Genomic DNA, 20,975 nt, shown 5'->3' with positions numbered 1-20,975 from the left:
CTCACTTGAAGTTTTGCAGGTTATAAGCATGCTAAATGCATGCAGCATGTCAGGCCTAAATTCTCCTTTTCCATCAATTTTCTGCAAAGAGCAAATTAGGTGTCCCTTGGAAGGAAGGAGAGAAGTTAGCTGTTTCCATAAAGCCTTCAACTGCTCATTACTAAGAGTAGTAAAAAACCTTGCAATTGTAAAAAATAAATTCTTGTTTAAATCTGCTCTTCTAAAAATGGGTCTCTGTAACCCTTCTCTTCCCTGTGTTCCTTCAGTTAAGAGTCTTAAATCTAGAATTGGCACTGGCACCTGAGTTCTGAGCTGTGATAAGGGAGTACAGCTGCAAATGTATGCTGACTCATTGGCGCGAGCCAAGGAGTTTTGCTTACAAAACTTGCTCCTTTATCTGGTTAAACTATACAGTAGTAAATTTATTACATCTAAAGGTTTTGTCTAAAACGTGATTGGGGGTTTTTTGAGCATTAACATAGCACCATAGCTAATATATTGCCTTAGAATTATATGCTGGGGTGTGAAGGTGAGGGAGATCTCTGCAGAGTTCTTCACTGTATATACTGTATGTCAAACCATATTTGCATTGAACTGAAGGTGAGATTTTTTTTTTAAATGGTGCAGCCCATTCAGCAGGTCTTAAAAAAGCAGTCTTGCTCTGCATTCAGATCCTGCCCATCTAGTTCTGCACTGTCCTTTGTGGTTTTTTTGACTCTGGTGCTTGTGCAACCCTTTAGTGAACCAGTGCCATTCAGTGAATGAGTAAAAATGTAAATAGATGTTGTCGCCTTTGCTTTTAAATGTATATCTACAGTTTCTAATAATGTGTGAAAGCAGGAAACTGTCTCAGCTAGGATTTATCCCCTGAGTTGACATAAGGTATATCAAATTAAGAACATACTATAAGGGCTGCCTTCACTAAAAAGAAGTAGGTTTTGAGTGAAAGCCCCTTTTGTAATAGGGTCAGAACACTCTTTGGGATTTAGAAATGAAAGATCAAGGTGTCTGCGCTGCTGGTGGAAGCAGTCTCCCCAGCAGAAGCAGTTATTTCGCCTTTGCTACACCTAGTCTGTGAGCAGAAATTGGCAATAGCAGGGTACGGCACAAGAACGGGCAGCATGTACTGACCAAGTGTTGATCAAAGCACTTGATCAGTTGAGTGCAAACCATCTTCCTTAGGTTCCTTGAGATCCAGAGGACAGATGAGTTTTCCCTTCATTAATAGGAAAGAATAATAAAGCAGTGCTGATTATGGCAGCACAAAACAGTAATGAACATTCCTGTGTGTGGCTTTGTGTACTGTTGGGGAAATACTAAAACTGGGAAAATAAGCATCATAATAAAATAATCTCTGATTCCCTTTTACTGATTTCTCAGACAGCTGTGCTTAAAGAGCTTGAATTTTGCCTCTCTCCGCCAGATGGCACTGTTCTGGAAACCAGGAATTTTCCAAAATGTACCATGGTTATTAACTTGAAATGAGTGAACAAAAATTGTAGCTTTAAAAAGAAGATGGCATTTTCATTTCTTTTGATCTTTTTTCAGTATATTTTCTGAATTTGTCTGAAAAATATGCAGCTATGGATCTCCAGTAGAGAAAAGTGGAAAGTGCAGGATTGATTTTTTGCACGTATAGAATGGCTTAAAACTAATAAATCAGGTACAAACATTAGCATTTCTTATATATGTACCATATAGTCATTTAACTGTTGATATTTTTAAAATATTTCAAAATCATATGTAGGTATTAACTCATTATTTTGGAATATCTGCTTTGAAGACTTCAGATTCTAAACCTTGGATTTCGAGTCACACTGAAGGCTAGCAAACCGACATGTTTAAACTTACTTGCAAGTTGAGAGTGTAGGTCACCTATTTAAATGTAGAAGAAATATTTACAAATAAGTAAGACTTCTAACTCTCAAGTTCATGGATCCTTTTTACAAAGAGGACGTGACTTCCCCTTTTTGGTAGTATTACCTACGTCAAGCTATAAGTGTCTTCAAAACATGCAAAATAAAAACTTTATAACGCAAAACCTGCAGGGATTTCTGTTGTCCTGGAAACCTAATTGCAGCTCTCTGTCAGTAAAAATCCTGGTTTTTTATTTCATCCAGGATTGTGTGTGTCTTAGTCCCAGTGTGAAATTTTGTGGTATGTTGGGAAGGGCAAGATACTGTTGTTACTGTTCTTATTTTGTTTAGGATTGCATGCAGCTGTTGTCTGAATAATTGTGGTAGTTTGAAATATCAGTGAATAATCCACTTCTTATATACCAGTTCCATTTTTCCATTATTCTTGCAGGGTTTGTATATTTCAAATGAAGTTACTTTGAAAATTTGTTTTATGTTTAATTTGTTTAATGTCTGTCAGCTTTTTTTACCTCTTCCTTCACAGTTACTATCCTTTACACTGTGGTTGGTGTGAGGAGCGAAAAATAATTACGTTTTATAGCTGAGTTGAGACAACCCTGGTTTAAATGGAGCATTCAAGTTCTGTGTGTCCACATTATCAACATTATTTTAGTTCTTACTGTGCTGTGTCACACTTTCATTTTCTCAAATAAGCACCTATAATGTGCTGCATCTGATGGGCGAAAGGAATTACAGTTTTCCTGTTGGTGCTGCATACTCCAATGAGGTACTTCTGAAGGTCATCTGGTATAATCCCCCTGCTCAAGCAGGAACACCTACAGCCAGTTGCCCAGGACTGTGTCCAGATGGCTTTTGAATATCTCCAAGGATGGAGACTCCACAACCTCCCTGGGCAACATGTGCCAGTGCTTGGTCACCCTCACAGTGAAAAAAGTGTCTCCTTACATTCAGGAGGAAGCTCCTGTGTTTTCAGTTTGTGTCCTTTGCCTCTGGTCCTGTCCCTGGGCACAACTGAAAAGAGCCTGGCTCTGTCCCCTTTGCACCCTCGCTTCAGGTGTTTATATGCATTGATAAGATCCCCTCATCAGCTTTCTCTTCTCTAGGCTGAACAGTCCCAGTTCTCTCAGCCTTTCCTCATAGGAGAGATGCTCCAGTCCTTTCATCATCTTCATGGCCCTTCATTGGACTCTCCAGTAGGTCCATGTCTCTTTTGTACTGGGGAGCCCAGAACTGGACCCAGTACTCCAGGGGTGGCCTCACCAGTGCTGAGCAGAGGTGAAGGGTCACCTCCCTTGACCTGCTGGCAACACCCCTCCTAATTATTGTGATTCACCATTATGGTGATTCATTAAGGGGTCATCTCTTTTTTTTTTTATTTTTTTTATACAAATACCCAGAGATTGTTGCCTGAAATGCTGGATGGCAAAACATAGGAGTGAACGTGGCCATCACACTGCTTTTCCAGTCAAAGAGCATCAAAAACTTCTGCAAAGTGACCCAAGATCTGTAGGCTGATCTCTGGTCACCTGTATATAGGACAAAAGCTGCTGGAAGAGTCGTTAAGTTTTGCCACTTTTTTGAGGGGCACAAAAACTGTGAGTCTTTCCTTTTTTCTTAGATGTGGCTGTAGCAACATGTACGTTTTCCCTTGTGCCTTTACTTTTAACAAAGTGGCAACTTGCAGTTGATCAGAAAGAGAGCAGCCTTAAAGATGTTGCATCCTTCGTCGGGTTGGTTGCTTTGTTTTAGTTGCATGTGGAGTTGCAAACAAGAGATTGGATGTAGTTGAACTGTGGCACAGAAAACGGATGAGGGAGCAACCCCTTGATTTGCGAGTCTGCATATGAAGGGGCAAGACAGAACTCTTGAATGTGTCCTCTTAATACACCTACAGACATCCAAACACTTGGCTTTGCTTCCATAAATGAGGAGGGCCTTGCTATAATACGATGCTGGAGGGCTTCTGAAGATGACCCCAAGATGACATCTGTTTTGTGACATAATAAGGTCTGCACTAAGCCTTCCAGTCATTTTTCTGTTTTCAGTCTTCACACGTAGATTAGACTTACTTAGGCGCACTCTTTTCTTACTTCCTAGTTAGATACATACTTTTAAGTCTGCTGAGGCTGCTCAGCTGTGTTCCTGACACTCCGAGCTGAGTCATTTTAGTAGCCATGACTGCAGATGCAATGAATTTGTTCTTCAGCCACAGCTATAAAAATACGGTGAGAATAAAAGCCATGTAATTGTTTCTGTCCACTGTTATTTCTTATTATTTCAGAATAAGTGTCTGCTATGCTGGCAGGCTAACAAAGTACACTTTTGTCAGAAAAATGTAATAGTAAGCTTTGCCTGTAATATGTAAGAATGAGAAAGTGTAGTTGTTGCTACCCTAGTGCTCTTCGCTGAGAGTGTAAGAATATCTAGATAATATGACAAGGTCAAAAGGTCTTAAGCACCTGTTTTAGTTTCTAACAAAATTTTTTTCTGCATAGACATGATGCTCATTTAGTAATACAAAATGCATGATACAACGACATACAGTAGCAGTTCAGTGTGTGATTGATATTTCACTATTAACAGGAATTTGTATTCTGTTTTTCATGCAGTTGTATTTAAAAAAAAAAAAAAGTTGTTTCATTTCATCATTTGCAGCTCTTCTTATCTGGAAAGACCTGTGGATATGGAGTGCAAAATATAGTAACTAGTGAAAGAAAAATATAGAAAATCATCCATTTTGTGCTGGCTAATGAGTAATTACTGTTTTATTTGTCAAAACATACAGGTTGGTGTCTAACTGGACATTGCGTTATAGCGAACAATAGTTATGTTTTTGCATTTAGAGGATCAGTTTGATTCTGCTTCTGAAAAGTTGTTTTAGTTCTTTTTATAAAGTAAATGTACATACATGTTTATCTAAATAACTTTTGGAAAACTAAAATAGTATCTGTCATCACAAATCCTTCCAAACTGAAATACAGAAATGTGTATGTATATCCAAGAAAAGAAGCCACGTGTGTAAAATATAAAATTGATTAGGAGACTACCTTCTAAAAGAAAATACTTAAGGATGTTCAGTATCTACTCAGTGCAGTTGAAACTTCAAGGTCTGCTAGAGTTTCCTGTATGTGATGATTTCATGGAACTTTAATTGTTGTCTTACTGTGATTGCTATCCATTTCTCAGGACTGGCTTACTGTTTTAAGATTGATTTCTTAGAATATTGTGTTTTTTCCTTCCAAACTTTTTATATGCTTATTTTTAACTTACGGTTTAATTATATTGCTCCCCTCCCCGGTATCTTTGTCTTGGCTTAAATTTAGCCAATGTATATTGCTTTATTATAGCAAACGTAATTTGCCTGTAATTACGAATACTATGTGGACTCTTCTAAAATACCTTATGCTGAAAGGAGACATGAAGCATTCTATTCTATTTTATTGTGGGGGGAGCATCGAACAGAATACTAGGATAGATCGTATCACAAAATAGATCTTAAGCAAAGTTAAAAATCTAGGAAGGACATTGATATCCGGAAGATGACTGTTCATAGAAATGCATAAACTCAATGTTTTATGTGCTTGCAAAAATGAGTTCTTGTAGTCTGTTGTGTGGTGGGAGATAGATAATGCATCAAAACTTTTTGGCCACTTGAAAACTAAGCAGTAGGAGAAAGACGTTAAGTAGCTTTACAAAATTAAAGGTGTACTTCTTAGATGAAACTACCTCTCTGTCTTGTGAGGCTTTTTAAAATCCTGTATTCCAGAACATTCAGCTTTCTGGCATCAGGCTGTCAAAGTATTAAAGCACTTATTGAATCTTAAACATGTGAATAGTCATGTTGAATTTGCAGGTATATGTGATATGGTGTACAGGCCTCAAAATGCTCAGTACCTATAGGATTGAGGCCCTAGTAAGCATAACAGAAATCAAATAATTGTCTGAGTTAATAGCATACACTTACTACAAATTAGAGCTCTAAAGAAAATTACCATGTAGTGTTTCTTCTCCTCTGTCAGCTAAACCATATGAAGAATGGGTTCTAACTAGCAAAATGAGTAATTGTTCTAGGGATGAATGTGTGTGATTTACATTATTAAATAAAATTGTAGCCATCCCTCAGCATTAAATGCATGTCAAGTATTTTGAGTAGGCCACATAAAGCCAGATGCAGTTGGGTAGGTAACGTAGTGCGGTTCTCTCTTGCAAGCCCTCCCGGGACAGAGCTGGTGTGCTCTGCGTCCTAGACTGCTGCCAGCTGCTCTCCCCTCTGCCTCTTCCGTTCTCTCCCTTCAGCTGTTTGTTTGGTTTTACTGGGTACAGATCTGTCAAATGCTAGGCTGTAAGACCCAAAATCGCCATTGAAATTTCCAGAGCATGGAGTTGTAGCTGAAGTTTAAGAGCATGGCCTTTTCTTTAGGCATATATTGGAGTTATTTATTTTTGCGCAATACGACATATTTCTCAGTATTTGCATTTAATACAGGAAGCTTAGTGAGACTTGTGAAAAATTTTCTTCTAGGCAAACTCTTATTAAAGATTTGAACAAAATACTAGCTTTTACAGTAAGTAGAAACCAACTAAAGGGCTTAGTGCCCAGAAGTGCTCCTTTCTCATCTTTTGGTATGTCATTTCATTGGGGAACAAGACAGTTGTTAAATGTTTTTTTATTTTACAGAAGTGGGAATTAGAAGGAAATGAGGAGACTCCCAGAGTGCAGTAGAGATCACTGTTAATTATGTTATGTTTGATGGATATTAAAAAAACCCAAAACAAACAACCACCCCACACTTTGTAATATGATTGGTGTAAGAAGGTAGTTTTACATAAATGATTTTATTTATTTACTGTTAGAAAGAATTTTTTAAAGCAACACTACTGAAGAAAAACCATATCTAGTTCAGTCTCATTGAAACAAGTGTCTTTCTTTGTAATTTCTTACTTCATAGAGTAACATGTAAACAGTACTGAGAACGGTTTTTGCTAGTCCTTCAAAAAGGAACGTGCTTTGAATACAAATCTCTTTAATAATCTGTGCCTACCTGTGAAGAAAGGGGTAATGAATTCTTGTCTTCTGAATGACCAGATTATCTTCAGCTTTATCTAACACTTTGCTGTCAAAGATGTTATGCATCTGAAACTGTTATGCATCCTTGAAGTCATGAAATCTGATACTTTTTTCCTCTGAAACTGTAAAAGCTGTCAAACAATGGAACTAGTGTATTTTGTACTTTAGTGGAATTGCAAATTCCGTAAGTAACACTGATAATCAAGAGTGCAGGAGTAACCCCAGTATGCATCTCAAGAATACTTCACAGTTTTGATGGTAATTGTCTGCTTCCTCACAGTTATTTTAAAATCTGTACTATATATTTACAGATATATGGAGTTTGGGGGTCATCCTCTTCATGTTGGTTTGTGGACAACCACCATTTCAAGAAGCAAATGACAGTGAAACTCTGACTATGATAATGGACTGCAAATACACAGTGCCACCTCATGTGTCCAAAGAATGTAAAGAGTAAGTAGAGTCCTAAAGAACTTGGAAGCATTCACAGAAGTAGATTCTCATTACCTTTGGGAGTTCCCCATACTGTATTATCAGCGTGTGGAATATTCCTTGCTTTTAATAAGATATTATGCCTACTGCTTTTGTGTAGTTGTTAGTACTTCTTCACATTGATTGAGTAGTTTCTTGGGCATGAGTATTGCATTTCTGTATTCTTTGTGTCTTTTCTTGCTAAAGGTTAATCCCATGATATTTTTTTGCCAATAGGTTTCCCCCCATGCTTGTGTGATGTGTGAAACTTAATTTTGATTTTACACAATGTATCTTTTTATGTGTCTCAGTTGTCATGCATTTTATAAATGACTGAAGAAGCAGCTCCCCACTGACTGGCTTTGGCCACCACTCTGGCTGGACAAATTACAAGGTGTTGCTGAGAGTATTTTGTGGCAGGGGTTACAAAGGTAATGGTTCAAAATACAAGTTGTCAAAACCCAAGGATATCAAAGCAAGTTTTGCTCATCTCCTACTGAAATTGCAACTCCAAATCAACATTCTAGGCAATCAAGGGAGAAAAATATTCTGTCTGCAAATACCATATGCCACTTGGGAATCATGACTCGTTTTGATGCGTTGTTTTCCTGCAGTGTTCACTGCAGCTTTTTTTTGTATGTTCCAGTATTTCCCATATTTCCCTATCGGTTAATGACCTCTTCAGTCCTTTTAATATATATCCCAGTCGCATCACTTAGACTATTTTACAATGTTTGGCTGGGTTCTTGAATCTGCAATAGAGTATCTTTTCATTTTCAGCATGAAAGTCCAGATGCCTTAATAAATGTTTGAAAAATGCATTTGGTCCAGTCAAAAAACTACGGCAGCATCTAGGCTTCTGTTGTTTGACACAAAAGGAAATTTGTTACAGCTCTGGTCATAATGACCGTTCCTCTCTTCACCTATCATCTGTGTGGTCCAGGAATCTAATGCATAGCATGATGCCATAGCTGGTTTTCATGTCTTGTCATTAGTGTCTAGCATTTCCAGTAACATGGAAAAGCTGCTATCAGTGCTCTCAACAGCTTGAAGAGCTTTACATACAGGAAGAGGTTTAAAAGAGAGCTCTTATCAGTGAATTCCATCAAATAGATCTCTTGAGATGCTGCATGCTGTGCTGAGGCCTGGAAACTTATTTTTTGCAGCCTTTTGTTTAATATATTGGCTAATGCTAATTTGCTTAAAGGCCCAAGTAGATCTGCTTCCTCTACACAATGCATCAACAATGTACGATCAGTTACTCAAGTCCTCTATAGGTTAGGTTTTCTTAGGGAAAAGACTCTGGGAATGTTTAAACTCCCTGCTTGGAGTGAAAGCATTCTTGGTGGCTTGGGATGCATAAGCAAGCTTAAAACAGGAGGCACATGTGGTACATCTGTGTGTTTTTACTACAGGTGTAGTTTAAAAAAAGTCAAATGAAGTCTACAGTTTGTTCCCTTTCTGTCATAATATTAACAAAAGCAAAGAAAATCAAGGCTCCCATGTCTCACCCTGCCTTTTCTTTTGGTAAAGGCAGAGACCACATCTACTAAGTATATATGTGACATTCTTTTTTTTTTTACAGTAGAGTTTTAAGACGTCTGAACTAACCTACATTTTTAATTCCATATATCATCTCACACTAAAAAAAAAAAAAAAAAATTGTGATTATGTTTGTGGTTTGTGTGGCCTTGCAGTTTGAAGTTGCATGGTGTAGTATAGTTAGTGCGATAAAAAGCATTATGTGAGAACCGCAGAACTTTCATTCCACATGTTGGAGCAATAAAGTTTCATTGAAACTTTGGCACAAAAACTGTATATGAGTGTTCTGTTCGTTGTGCAGAGCCAACAATACCTCCCCCAAGAATTTTTCACGTGTAGTAAGTGAGCAGAGATATGCTGTGCTAATCAAGTCTTCTTTCTCTGTTTGTTTGGGGAATTTATGCATTTCCTTTCCAGCACTTGTAAACCCTCAGTATCAACCCATTAATAGGTTTGTCACTTAATCTCAGATAGTGGTTTGGTTTTTTTCTCTACGGATAGAACAGATCACTGTTCTTTCAGGGATACTGAAGAATCAAATGTCTGATAGCTATTTCAGAATAAAATATTTCTAATTATCTTGCTATTCCATATTCTTGTTGACAGCAGCAATAACACAAGATTATATTTCTATTACTTTACAGACCAGCCTGTAGGCCATCTATGACAGTTGCCGTATAAGACCTATTAAAAACAAACAAACCAGAAAAATCAGGTTAACAATCTAAGCATAGTAAATGAAAACTGCAGCGTTTATGGTATTTATAGTTTTTAGTAAGTAAATTGTTTGTTTCAGTTCAGCAATATTTGGAATGTCTTTGAGAATAAATAATTTCCTGTCACATTGTTTACAGTAGAGACTTCTAAAGATCTATGTGAACCGATAGCAGAAAATGTCTTCCTAATGTTGCTCTTACAGTGGCTGCTTTTTAAACATGTGAGTGCATTTTGTTTAGATTTATTTTTTATTTGCAGTCTAATTACACGGATGTTGCAGAGAGACCCGAAGCGAAGGGCATCTTTGGAAGAGATTGAAAACCATGCATGGCTCCAAGGAGTTGACCCATCTCCTGCAACAAAGTATAATATTCCTCTTGTATCATATAAAAATCTTTCTGAGGAGGAACACAACAGTATAATACAACGCATGGTTCTCGGTGATATTGCAGACCGAGATACGATAGTGGAGTAAGTTTTCCATTTTCTATATGCAGTTTGTTCTGTGCATCTGTCATTTTTGATTGAAGAATGTCATGAGAACCTGGGTACTTCAGTGTTTAAGTATCAAGCCATTCAGTTAATGTACAAAATATTACAATTTTGCTCTGTGATCGATATTCTAGGTTGAGAAATATTTCAGTAGACGCAACCTTAGGAAAAACTTCAAGAAAATGTCTTGGAACAGTGTTCGATTCCTGCAGTAGTTTGCCTTCTTGAGTAAACTTAATTGCTTTGAAATCCGTGCTTTTACTTATGCTTCATATCCCATGCATATTTGGAGGTAATAGAATTCTAGCGTTTTTCCCTTAGTACGTTTCCAGTATACCAGAATCTTTGTTAATTTAAAATACTATTTCTTTTATCTGTATAATGCAAAGTAGTCATTGTCACTGAGTGAGCTTGCTAGAAAGCTACATAGTTTTTTCTAAAACCCCCAAATTTCTAAAATACTCCTAAAATCGAAAGAGGAATTAAAACTGTTTTTTCTATTTGTGTTTAAGCTGGAAAAACTGTTACTGTCTTACCATTTGGGGGGAGGGGAGAAGAAGCAGCAGTCTTGCTTCTTAAGCTTTTAGCTGCGTAACAGTGGCATCCTTTCTGCTGGAATGTCTGAATGGTGCTTACTGGCTTATGAGATTAATTTTACTGTAAACTAAATGTGACAGCCCTAAAATAATGAAGGTTTTTCCTCCAGTTCTTGCATAAACATATATTAGTACTTTGTGGTTGTATGTGCCAGGGGGAAAGCCCACCATTGGTGCATCACATTAATGAAATACAATTTTCTAATTTAAAGAACGTTTAATGAAGGAAGAATGACTTAATTTTTTGAATGATATTCTAAAGATATCCTCATCCAACTATAGTTGAAATTACTAGACTTGTTGGCTCTTTATTTTTAATAAAACCAAGACATGCTTGTCAAAACATCAAAAATACACAGTTTTGTTTTCAGGCGCTCTTCCTGCTATGAGAAGTACAGCAAGGTATGTGAGATACATGTCCAGTTTTCTAAAAAACACTTATGTATGGTTTATTTCATGTTTTGTACTTTCCTTAGGGCACTGGAAACTAACAAATACAATCACATCACTGCTACTTACTTCTTACTAGCTGAAAGGATTCTGCGAGAAAAACAAGAGAAAGAAATTCAGACCAGATCTGCAAGCCCTAGCAACATCAAAGCTCAGTTCAGGTCAGAATTTAAGAATCTAAATAGTTTCTTTTTTTAACCTGGCTTAATGAGAATATTATTGAATTGCTCAAGTACTTCTTTCTTAAAAAGAGTAAAATACTTATTAGTTGCAAATTTTACATGTCTTTAAAGCGCTGTGGACACTTCAGAAGCTGTTCAGAAATCAGTTATCAATAATATTTTCAATCTACCATTTTCAGGAAATGCCTAATCAATTTGAGGTCTGTATCTGAAGTTTTACGTTTTCACACCTGCTAGGAAAGGACATGTTCACCGACCTTCAGTTCCTCACACAAATTGTGTATGTAATGTCCCTAGAAAAAATTTAGTTGCATAATCCATAAACGTGTTGATGAGGAATTAGTTATAAATGAGAAATCACTCTGAATTTGATGTTATGGTTTAGTTGTTAGCTTTAACTTTTAATGGGCCGAACATCCCCTAAATCAAGCTTAGAGCAAACATCTGTAGGTTACGTTCTTTTTAATGTTAGTTGATATGTCTGTTGTCTAAGGAAAACTGTTGAATTAATTGCTGTAAACACCCATTTAAAGATATTGCAATAGTTTGATTTTTTTTTTAGTTTGACAAAAAATTATTAAAAAAACCTTATAGTAAGGTACCCTGAAATTTTAAAAGCTTCAGCTTGTGACACAGTAAAACAAAAGGGGGAAGTGGGGTTCTGGCATCTACTTGGTATTGACACAGTCAACCAGTCCATTTGCTCTGGACCCAGTTACCAAAGCATCCCATATTTTCAGTTACAGCAGCATATGGTTTAAAAAAACCAAAGAAACCAAACAAAAGTCAAATAGTATAGTTCCTACCTGCACATTGATACTGGAGGATACATGTTTTGAACATTATTTTTCTTAACCATTTTGGTTTTAATTTCCTGAGTTAAGTGTTAGACTATGACTAGGGATCTGCTGGTATTGAAAAAAATCTTTATTGGCCCATCTTGACAATCTTTCATGTGAAGATGGAGGTTGTGCTGAGGCATTTCCTTTAATTTTTGTTCTCTAACCTCTCATCTCTTCAAAAGTTGCCTTTTAGGTTTTGGTAAAATATTATTGATAACTGTTATTAGCAATAATAACAATTGATAGTAGCTAATCTCTTAATGAGAGAATATTAAGTGCTTGTGCTGATGTTTAGAGTTGCTGCCTGCCTTCAGTGTTGTTAATCTATCAGTATGGTTTAGAGAAAAGGACAAAATGCCTTGTTCATTTCAAAGGTTTCCTTATGTAACTTTCATGCAAGGTCACATTCGAAATAATTTAATAGGAATGATAATAGGGACATAAATGCTATGGTGTCCTTCTGGTGCATATCCATATTTTCCTTGGCCTAACTGATAAAAGTATGGTACTACTACCTCAAGTTCAATCTAGAAGAAATGGACACTTCTTATAAATTACGGGCATGCACTTTGGAAAATAGGTTAACGATACATCATCTCCATTGGCTGTTACTTTGGATTTAGGCTGAGATTTTGGTGGCTTTTAGCGGAGTCTCTTCCAAATACCGTTCCATCTAGCTGAATAACGAGTTGTTTCTCTCTGAACCTTACAGTGGTTCTCAACATCTTTGTCACCTCCAGATGAGACTGCACCCTGTGTTGTGTACTAGAGTAGACTGAAAGTTTGTTGCTGCACTTAAAAGGTCATTAACTCAATGGTCACTTATGTAGGAAACTTTATCTTACGTTGCATGGTTACAAGTGCTTTAGAAGAGTTATTGCTGCAGGCAACTAGGGGTTTTAATTTATAGAAACCTAAATGGTCTAGAGCTTGGTGTTACAGAGCTTACCTCTCTTCAAGGGCAATGCTGGAACTCTCACTCTGCAGTTCTCTTTTTAATGGATCATCCACTTATGTCAATTTCTCTTAAAAAAGAAATCCAAGCAGAGCTTCAGATGTGTCTAATACTAAGGATTAGTTATAAAACAAATTACTTTACAGGAAATCTTTGAGTTTACCTTAAAATGAAAATTCTAAAACTAGAAAGTCTGCTTTTAAATGGTTTTGTTTTTTTCTCTGCATCAGTGTCACTGTTTCAGTAGAAAAGCTGCTGCAGTTATATGAGGAACTGGAACAAACAAGTTAATTGAATCTAAATTGTGATATGAATTTGTAAAGTTGAATGGATTAGTTGAAGCCTGCTTTATGACTATGAATTTTCTTTTCGTGACAAGCACATCTGCATAAACTCAGAAACTCTTGCCCTTAATGGTCCCAGGTAGTTATTCCTTGTCTTCATGATAGTTCTAAATTCAAAGTGTTTATCTAGAATGACCTCATGGAAAAGAAAACAAAGTAGTGCATTACTTAGATTTTAAGACTTCAAAAGATCTAAAAAACCCCAATAATTTCATGTACTTGCAACCTAGAGCTTCCCCTCTGAACCACTCTCCCCTCAGGCCTACTGGGAATAAGGGGATGGGGGGAAGGGAAGGGAGGCAAACATGGACTGCTATGAGAGATAAACATACTGTAGTGAGGAGGTTTATTGCCTGGAAACTACAGTATTGTTAGATACTATATTTACCTTTTTTTGACAGCCACAGAACTCTGTTCCTTTTTTTGCTGACAAACCAGTCTGTTCTTAAAGCATGGTAAATTCTTGAAACGTTTAGATCTTCATTTTCTGTCACTTTTGTAGTTCTGTTTCTAATTTATTTAAGTCCTATTTGTTAATCACTGACAGTTGTGTTTAAAATACCCAGCATGGCACAAGTCATCAGAAAACTAGGGCAGTGGTTCGCAGTGTTCCTGGAGTCAGCTGGGGCCTAAGGGAGGATGCCAGTGTCAAACCAAGGAGGACCACAGCCTAGGGCTCCACTCCTTGTCGGGGCAGCTTGGGTTGGAGCTGTGGCTGTGTGGCCTCCCTCCAGGCAGAGCTGCTCACTGAAGGGAAACTGGTGGGAGGGCACCAGCAGCTCCCAGTGCCCAACAAGACAGGAAGGAGCCTGTGCGTCTTCTCCCAGGGAACGGAGCACACAGGCTCACAGGGGTGTGCTGGCATCCAGGTCCTACAGTTAGAGGATCCTGATGGATTTTTGGATCACTGGCTTGTTAAGCAAAACTGAAGCTAGCACTTCAAAACCAAGTCTGCAGTTAGGCTTGATGAGTTTAATGGTGGCTTTAATAAAGCCACCACTCTTCTTCAAAGTTCACACGGTTGGGAAGATAATTGTCACTTGTTACCCATGTAGACAGGCATCTCACACTTAAGGATCCTTGTCTACCCAGCCATTACAGAGGGAGCCTTCAGCAAATGCAGTCCTACTGCAGGTGCTTCCATTAACTTCAAACACTGAAAAAGAACACGTTTGGAATAAGAATACCAAAGAGGTGTCTCAGCTTTCCTTGTTTCTTCAGCTTGACCTCTTAACGCAGCAGAGATCAGGAAGTTGGTATGATCCTTCCGTCTTCATATGCAGGCTGTCCAAGCAGCTATCTGGAGTCACACTAGTGTGAAACATTCTCGGCTTCCTCTCCTGCTTTCCTCCTACACCTTGCTTCTAAGCTGGGCTACAAGGTCATGCAGCCCTTTCTTTTGGCAGACCCGAGATAATGGTTGGGAATGTCTTGTAACATGCTAGCCGTATGTGAAGAGGTGTCTACTACAGCTTTTCATGCACTATGCTGGAGTATTTTAGTTATCTAAAGTCAAGCGATTGGCAAACTTTTTTAACTTAAAGATAACTCTTACTTTGAGAGGTTAGGAAAAAATTTCTTGGTCTCCACAAGAAATGCGGGGCTTATGCCGAGTGAAGCAATTCAAGAATTATTCAGTGTTAAGGTGTTGGTCTGCAGGTGTTGGTCTTCTGGATTAGGCTTTCAAAATACAGACAGAGAGGAAAGACTGACAGTCTTCGTTCCTAATTTATTATGTGTGCATTGTGGGAAAATTACAATATATTTCAGGATTTAAAGTAAAATACAAATCATTAGATACTAGCTTAGATACTGGCAATAAGACATCAGCTGCTAACTGTAAAACTGATGTACACTCAAGTGTTACTTTCATTTTGATTTGAGCTAATGCTAGTACACAGTCATACATTTTGAACTTTGATTTACAGTTTATTCAAATGTCATATTCTTATGCAGCTTGGGTCCAGAATTCATGCAGCTGTATTACTCCAGTTGCTCAGCTAAGGTCAAATAAATGTATGATCTCGATCATGTGTGTTTAAAATTAAAGGGGGTTTTGTAGACTAGAGCTTGGACTGAATGAGGCTTACTGAAAATGAGACAATGTTTCTTCTGACTCAGCTTTTCAGTCTCACTCATGTTAATTTTAACCTAACTTTTATATTAAGAATACTGGAGCAAAAATAACAGAAGCTTCAGATTAAAAGTGGTTTGCAATATTATCTTACTTAAGTTGTGCTTGTATCAGTTCATATCTTCCTCTAGGTGCTGGTGGTTCTATACCTAATGCAGAGTATTTTCTTTGAGACACAATTGATTAAAGTTTTTTTATTGCTTAATTCATTTTCTGAGAGCAGTGAAATCTTAAGATTTCATTTGACAGTAACCAACATAATTTCTAAACTATACTTTTGTATGTATGATGATCTTCTCAAATAACAGCATTCGTAAAGGAATGCACATTCTCTAAGAATGTTTCCTTTTCCTCAGTACTGTTATTTACAAACGTGCCACTCAGCAGGCCCATTTGTGTGGCAGTACTTGTGCTTCTTTTGTGCAGATCTTAAATTTTCTTACATGTTCTACAGTGCTCACCATGACCTAACTTTTATTTTATCCTTTATAATTGTTTGTGTAGGCAATCGTGGCCAACAAAAATCGATGTACCCCAAGATCTGGAGGATGACCTGACAGCTTCTCCTCTCTCCCATGCAACTGTTCCTCAGTCACCAGCTCGCACGGCTGAGAATGTTCTCAACGGCCACAGAAGCAAGGCCCTTGGTGATTCAGCCAAGAAAGAAGATATCCCTGAGTTAGCTGGTCCGGCACTTTCAGCAGTCCCCTCGGTGAGCTTAAAACCCACTACAAGTGGCCGGAAGTGCTTGTTCAGAGTAGAAGAAGATGAAGAGGAGGATGAAGAAGATAAGAAACCTATTTCTCTTTCTACTCAAGTTGTTCTGCGCCGTAAGCCTTCGGTTACAAATCGTCTTACTTCGAGAAAGAGTGCACCAGTCCTCAATCAAATCTTTGAGGAGGGAGAGTCAGATGATGAGTTTGACATGGATGAGAACTTACCCCCAAAGCTCAGCAGGTTAAAAATGAATATTGCTTCACCTAGCACAGTGCATAAACGCTATCATAGGAGGAAAAGCCAGGGACGGGGCTCTAGTTGCAGTAGCTCAGAAACAAGTGATGACGACTCGGAAAGTAGGAGACGCCTAGACAAAGATAGTGGGTTTACTTACTCCTGGCACAGACGGGATAGCAGTGAAGGACCACCTGGCAGCCAAGGAGATGGTGGTGGACAAAGCAAACCAAGTAATGGAAACGGAGGGGTAGACAAAACGAGCCCGAGTGATAACAACAAAGGTGGGGGGAGTCCCTCCGGTAGCTCCAGTGGTAGCACCAACACCACTTCAGGGTCCACTCGGAGATGTGCTGGATCTGGAAACTCAATGCAGTTATCGTCTAGAAGTGCAGGGGAACTGGTTGAAAGCCTGAAGTTAATGAGCCTTTGCCTAGGTTCACAGATTCATGGCAGCACTAAATACATTATTGATCCTCAAAACAATCTGTCCTTTTCCAGTGTGAAAGTACAGGAGAAATCAACATGGAAAATGTGTATAAGTTCCAGCGGAAGCGCAAACCAGGCTTCATCATTGGGCAACCTAAAATTTTTTTCTGACCAAATGTCAGACACAGCAAACGAATTGGAACGGATAAAGAACAGGAACTTGAAAAACAATGTGCTACAACTACCTCTCTGTGAAAAGACGATATCTGTGAATATTCAGCGGAACCCAAAGGAGGGGCTGCTGTGTACCTCCAGTCAAACCAGTTGTTGTCACGTCATTTGACAATGACCTGACTTTAATAGCTCGATCTACTTGACAGCATCATTCTTCCTGTTCAGAGCTGTGAACACCTTGTCACCGGACCCCCTTTTGTTGTCTTAAGATTTTTAAGTGGGCTTTGAGCAGTTATTTATTACACTTTAATTTTGTGTTTGCTTGATGGTATGACAATGCATGGTCTTTGCATGCTGCTAGCCAATACGTTTTTCTTTTTCAACAAACCAGAATATTTTATTGTGTAATTTTTACATTTATAATTTTACTATGGAAGATCTGGATGAAATTAAAATGAACATCTGGATCCTAATGTAAATGGAGCACTTAGAAGTTTCATGTTCTGCACTTAAACTAGAGAGAGAAGCTTTTGTTTGCTTGTGAAATGTTAATTCTTGTTCTGACCTTCTGTGATATCTAAAATATGTGATATGTGGCATACTTCCATGTGTCTGAAACAGAACCAAAGCAATAATGTTTTGATGCTGAAAACTCTTCATGGAGCTTTCAGATGTTCCAAGGCTTGTACAAAGCAAAGATGCACTGAAAATTAGTGATCTTGAAATATGATTTTAAACCCACACCTATTTGTCTTAAGCTATGATATGGATAAAGATGTGGCTCAAAAATCAAACTGAAAAGATCTTGTTTTGCTAGAGGCAGTTTTCTTTAAAAAAAAAAAAAGTAGATTTGTAAGGCAGCTTTCTCCCATAGAAATATGTTAATATTACAAGCAGACAATCTTCTTTTTTAATATAACAAAGGTAAATTATTAAGTCTACTTCTGCATTTTTACATGCTAACTGAAAATAAAGTATTTGTATGAATTACTTTTGTTATTAGTATATCATGACACTTAAATATTTTACGTTTTTACCTTGTAAATCTTCTCCCCTATCCTCTCCTCCCCTCCCTGAGATTTCAAAAGGCAATAAGGGATGGAAAACCTTTAGGTAATTGGATTAAAATTGAAATTGTTATTGTCATTTACATTTTCCTCATTATTACTTTTTTTAAAACTTAAAATACTGCTGTTCCCCACACATACACAACTTATTTTCTCTCAGTAATCATGCTTTTTCATAAAGTCAATTTAAAATAGCATATAGGAAAGTATTTACTTAACAGCTCTTAGCCTTCCTCTTGGGTTTCCCATTGCCATGGCAAAGTCTTGATTTAGAGTATTTCTGTACAAAATGGTAACTTTTGACCAGATGAATTAACTTTGTGGGATTTTATTATCTAGAATAAAATATATTGCAGATTCCTAGTTTTGGGGAGGGCAAGAATGTTTTATTTTTTCATGCTGTGCACTGGGTCTTCTAAGCAATGCTAGTGAAACTGGTGGTGTTATGTAGCAGCGCCCTGGGCAGACATCGGATGTCTGAGAGGAGTTTACACTGTTGAGCATCTTCTAACACTTGCAGAATGGTCAAATACAATGCATTTCATGTCCACCACAGGGTGAGCAGAGCACCAAAGAACGGCGTTATGCTTGGTTGTAATTTCTACAGCTCATGACAGCTCTTCTTGACTAGTAAAAGACTTTACTAAGAGAGCCTGAATTGCATGGGGTATTCTTACTGGCTAGCCTAGCTGTGATTTTACATTCTGCTTTCTCAACAAAGCAAAGGATAAGTGTTTTATTTCTTTAAGTTTTCAACTCTAGTGGCAGTTTAGTCAGTGTGATATTTATAAATCAAAAGCTACAAGCATAGATGTGTGGGTGAAGCCATAGAACATATTTGCTTGAAATTTTTGAGCAGGGATCTTACCAAGGGCCAGAAATGAGATGTGTGGTTCACAGACAGTGAGCGTAACATCCAAGTAGGAGACAAGTTTATAAAGGGCATTGGCAATAAACTTATTTGTTGCAGCTTTTTTCCAAGTATTGTAAATACTCTTTCCTGATACTATGTACAGCCTTGGAATGGCACCTTTTAACTAACCCCAGGTGTATTTTGTTTCCAATGTTTTTATATACAACTGTATATATGGTGCTCACTTTAGAACAGCTGTGTTGACCATTTATGCTGCATAGTTGTATTACAGCCTTACAGCTGTGTGTGGTTGGCTGAACCTTTGGGTGTACAGATGTTAGTCTGAGTGGTGTCCTTTATCCATTTGTTGATAGGTGAATGACTGTGCATGTGGTGTATGTTGTATTATGTTGTCACGTAAAAGGAAGGGCGAGAATAACCACTACATTAAGATAATATTGGACCAAACTATTTAGAGCAAGTAAACAGTTTCTTGTACCCCTTAACGTGTCTTTAAAAGTTGCATATAGTTACAGTAGTGTATAAATTAAATATTGTGGAAAAACAATTAGTCTTGTATTTTTCTGTATGTGTGTATATAAATATATATAAAAAAATAATGTACCTCTAGCAACTTAATCTGTATTTAAGATGTGACAATCTTGACACAGAATTTTAAGAGTAGCAGTATAAATAAGCAGAATTAATGAACAAATATAAAAATTTCTCACCAAGAAAGAATCCGTGTGTGTGTGTGTGTGTGTTAAGAGGGTACAGAAGTATCAGCTGATCTTATTGCTTCCAGCAATGTTTGGCTTTTTCATTGTATAAACATTCACGGTGTGCGACAGAAATGGAAAATCCAGTTAATAAAAGTGGTATCTTGATTGACAGATAACCCATGACTTGCATGTCAGTGCAGTTTGTCACTCCTGGGGTTCACTGTGTAAGGGCGGCACAAGCTCCTGGCCAAGTCCTCACGCTGCAGCACATGGGAGGCCAGACCTTCCCCGAGACGTGCTTGCTGCCAGCGAGTTCTCGGTACTGCAGAGACTGAATAGCTTGTCCTGAACAGTGCTGATCAAGTTCACATAAAGTAGAAAGCAGTAGAAATGTAAGCTCGGTTTCCTTGGAAAAAATACACCTTCGTGTGTGGATGCATGTTAATTTGCAAACTTTCAGTTATTCTCTTGCATTGATCAAACTTGCTCATTTGGGCTTAAAAGTTATCATGGTTGGCATCTGCTAAAATAGCTTTTTGTTTAAAGATTGAGGTTGCTATTTCTTAGGCAGAACTTTAGAATGATTCAAATGGTTTAGTGAACTTTACGCACTGCTGTTCAGGTAGAGAATGTTTTTGATACCCTTGTACAGCTTACCTACCATCTTGGCAAACCTAGTGCTGTTCTGGCAGCTCTGGAATACAGAATACAACAGGTTCCAAAATCTCAGTTGAAATATTTGCTGTGCTTGTGTCCCAGTCAGTCAGATGAGTCTTAGCCACACGTGTGTGTCCATTACAGTCACGGGAGGGATACCTGGCCCACCCCTGCTGTAACTCTTGGGGAAAATAAGGCACTTGTCTCAGGTTTTTCTTGTGAGATGACATGACTGGTTGTATACCACTTTGCCAAATCTGCGTAAGTGGTGTGTAAACTAATAGTTTTTTTTCTTGTGAAGATGCATGTGAGTTGAAGTTTCAACAGTATAGATTGAATGTTTTTAATCCAAACCTAACCCAGTAGTAGTTGTACTTTACAAAGTTTACTTTGCAATGTAAAATGGGTAGTAGTAAAAAAACCCCATGTCCCAAATGTCAGAGACAAGCCAT

General features: G+C 37.8%; 1 protein-coding gene across 1 annotated transcript in view; it reads left to right on the top strand.

The window, feature by feature from the left end:
* Window positions 1-20,027, top strand: part of SNRK (SNF related kinase) — a 30,501-nt gene extending 10,474 nt beyond the window's left edge. Inside the window, exons 3-6 of the mRNA XM_009819548.2 lie at window positions 7,257-7,398; window positions 9,934-10,146; window positions 11,240-11,374; window positions 16,175-20,027. Coding sequence (XP_009817850.1) covers window positions 7,257-7,398; window positions 9,934-10,146; window positions 11,240-11,374; window positions 16,175-17,393 — 1,709 coding nt within the window. The 3' untranslated portion in view covers window positions 17,394-20,027. The remainder of the gene's footprint in view (window positions 1-7,256; window positions 7,399-9,933; window positions 10,147-11,239; window positions 11,375-16,174) is intronic.
* Window positions 20,028-20,975: the final 948 nt, after the last annotated feature.

Source organism: Gavia stellata, chromosome 6 (assembly GCF_030936135.1).
Source record: "Gavia stellata isolate bGavSte3 chromosome 6, bGavSte3.hap2, whole genome shotgun sequence".
Lineage (NCBI taxonomy): Eukaryota > Metazoa > Chordata > Aves > Gaviiformes > Gaviidae > Gavia > Gavia stellata.
Note: the sequence above shows the minus strand (reverse complement) of the source record. Positions and strands in the feature narration are given on the sequence as shown.